We start from the raw sequence: 3100 nt of genomic DNA on the forward strand, positions 1-3100 counted from the left end.
AGACACCTGCACAAAAAGGGAGTGGAGTGTGGCGCATGACAGGCTTTGTGGGGGTCTGCCGTGATATCGCGTGGTGTCAGTCCAGTGCACCACCAGGCCAAAACTGATCGCCGGGGAGTTGGGAGTTGTGCGGGCTGGATGGAGGATCCCAGCCGTCCACGTCCCGCTGTGTGAGATGCTCCTTGTCAGCTGTCCAGCGTTTTTTTTCTTTTTGTGTGTGTATTTTGCTTTCCCCTCCCTTTCCCCCTCACTTTGGGTCTCTTGCGGCCACAAGGGACCACTGCATTTTTTCCTTTTGGAGGTGTTCTCTGTCTTTTCTCTTATTTTTCTTTTTCCACGCGACAGCGCAGGCTCACAGAAAGGGGCGAAGGCATCGGTGTGAAGGCCGCGTGAGTTTAAGCTCATTTTTTTTTTTTTAAAGGGTGAAAGAAGAGGGAAAGCCGCTTGTCTATTTCTCTGTATCTTGGAACAGTAGGGGTTTAGACACAAAAAAAAAAACAAACGGTGGAAGACAGAGAACCTCAAAAAGGCACATAGAATACGAAACAGCAACAGCAAAAACAAAAACTCTAAAGGGGGAGCTCAGCGAAGTGGTGGCGTTATTGTGTGCGGGTCTCGGTGTGTGCAAGTACGGAAAGATTTCATCATGTCCACCATTTACAACTTCAATACGATGACCGTCGTCCCGACGTACAAAGACTTCATGGACATCGTGCTCTCCAGGACGCAGCGTAAGACGCCCACAGTGGTGCACAAGGGCTACCATATCTCTCGCATTCGCCAGTTTTACATGCGAAAGGTAAAATTCACGCAAAAAACAATCAACGAGAAACTGACGCATGTCTTGTCAGAGTTCCCCCGCATGGATGACATTCATCCTTTTTACGGAGACCTTATGCACGTGCTGTACGATCGCGACCACTACAAAGTGGCACTGGGTCAGGTGGGAGCTGTGCGGCATATGGTGGACAACATTGGCAGGGATTATGTGCGGTTGCTAAAGTACGGTGATTCACTTTATCGCTGCAAGCAGCTGAAGCGCGCCGCACTGGGACGCATGGCAACTGCCTGCAAGAAACTTAGCAGTGCCATGGTATACCTGGAAAAGGTGCGACAACACATGTCCCGTCTGCCATCTATTGATCCAAACGCCCGAACGCTGCTCATTACGGGGTTTCCGAACGTGGGAAAGTCAAGTTTTATGAACAAGGTGACCCGTGCTGATGTGGAGGTGCAGCCGTACGCCTTCACAACGAAGTCCCTTTTTGTTGGTCACACCGACTACAAGTACACCACTTGGCAGGTGATTGATACACCTGGCATTCTTGACCACTCACTTGAGGAACGTAACGTGATTGAGATGCAGGCAATTACGGCATTGGCGCACCTTCGTGCATGCGTTCTTTTCTTCATGGATCTTAGCACCCAGTGTGGATACTCCATCGCGCAACAACTCTCGCTCTTCCAATCCATTGGACCACTTTTTACTGGAAAACCCGTCATTGTTGTTTTCAACAAGAGTGACGTATGCACCATCGACGATGTATCCACAGAGGAGCAGTCTCTTATCATGCAGGCCGTTGAGGAGGCCGGCGCGAAATGGGTCACAACCAGCACTTTAACAGATATAGGTGTCGGGGACCTAAAGACACTGGCATGTGAGACGTTGCTGGTTCACCGCTCTGAGCAGAAGGAAAACAGTGGACGGTTTCAGGCAATTCAAAACCGTCTCTACTGTGCGGTACCGCAAAAGCGGGACAACATGGAGCGACCAGCCTACCTTCCAGCCACCGTGAGGAGGGACCAGGAGGAGAGTGACGCATCGGGTCCAGCTTGTGTTCGCCGAAAGACAGAGCGAGACTACGAGTGGGAAAACGGCGGACCAGGGAGGTATCAGCCCAATGAACGCAAGACGTGGGATTTGGAAAATACAGAATGGGTAAATGACATTATTCCCGATATTATGGATGGCCATAATATCTACGACAACATTGACCCAGACATCCACGAGCGACTGCTTGAGTTGGAGGCGGAGGAGGATGCGCGATTGCAGGAGATGGAGATGGAGGCCTCAAAGAAGCACCCCCAGTACGAGTTGGATGACGCCACGTTGGAAGCCATGCGCTTTATTAAGGATAAGATTAAGGTGTTGAAGATGGAGAAGGCGATGAAGAACCCTGTTATTCGTCGCACCAAACAGCAGTCGGATGCGATTAACAGGTTCAACGGGCGCACTGGTAGTCAAGACGCTCGTTCTGCGACACCCGCGGCCACTGCTACTACTGCCAGCAGAAAGCGCGGCCGCTCAATGTCAGTCGCACAAGAGGCAATCATGCGCGATCGCTCGGGTTCGACACATGTGTCTACGAAAACCACGCGTAGCATTAGCTCTCGCTCCGCAAGCCGTGAGCGTTCCTTGAGTGTGAGCAGAGGGGAGGGCTTCAGAGACATCAATCAAAAGCTTCGTGCGGTGAAGCTGAGTAAGGTGAAGTCACGCTCTCGCAACCGGCAGGGCAAGAAGGGCGAGGCCGACCGTGACACACCAAACCTTCGCCCAAAGCACCTCTTCACAGGAAAGGTGAAGGTTAACGGCAAACGCGACAGAAGGTAAGGTACTACTGTTGAAGGAAGAGCAGGGGGAACGGAGTGGAACCCAGTGGACGCGTCGAGTAATACATGAAAGAACAACAACAGGAACAAGGGGACTGTGGGCAAGCCCATCTCTCTGCATTCTTTCTTTTTCCTTTTTTTTTGTTTTGCCACCCCTCCTTTTTCTTCCTTTAATTCCCACTTTTTCGGATGGATAAACAATGAGTCCATTTGCCGTTTGGCGGGCTGGAACTAGGTGGGATGCTGAGGAAGAAGGAAAGCAGAAGAGGAGAGGCGAAGACACAGGATAATACCTGTTTGACGTTCACCGCACCGGGCTCAGGCGGGGGCTGTGGAAGTGCGGTGCTGTCCCTCACCTTCCCCATTAAGCGAGTAGTAACAAGATAAAACCATTAAGGCACAAGTGCCGAGCACAGGCGGAAAATGAAATTAAAAGCCGACAAAGAGAGAAAAGGAGAGAAGAAAGGGGGAAAATATGAAAGTGTGTAGT

The 3100-nt window shown here is 51.0% G+C and overlaps 1 protein-coding gene and 1 pseudogene across 1 annotated transcript; both read left to right on the forward strand.

Annotated features, from left to right (window-relative positions):
• Positions 1-260: 260 nt before the first annotated feature.
• TraAM80_07349 (hypothetical protein) lies at positions 261-452 on the forward strand (annotated as a pseudogene).
• A 194-nt stretch (positions 453-646) lies between these two features.
• TraAM80_07350 (putative nucleolar GTP-binding protein) lies at positions 647-2611 on the forward strand (the record flags this gene model as incomplete). Its single annotated transcript, XM_029384145.1, has 1 exon — positions 647-2611. One exon carries the CDS (start codon positions 647-649, stop codon positions 2609-2611), a length of 1965 nt encoding a protein of 654 aa, XP_029236013.1.
• Positions 2612-3100: the final 489 nt, after the last annotated feature.

The sequence above is a fragment of the Trypanosoma rangeli genome (genome assembly GCF_003719475.1).
Source record: "Trypanosoma rangeli strain AM80 chromosome Unknown Tra_15.4_contig_00303, whole genome shotgun sequence".
NCBI classification, from domain to species: Eukaryota; Euglenozoa; class Kinetoplastea; order Trypanosomatida; family Trypanosomatidae; genus Trypanosoma; species Trypanosoma rangeli.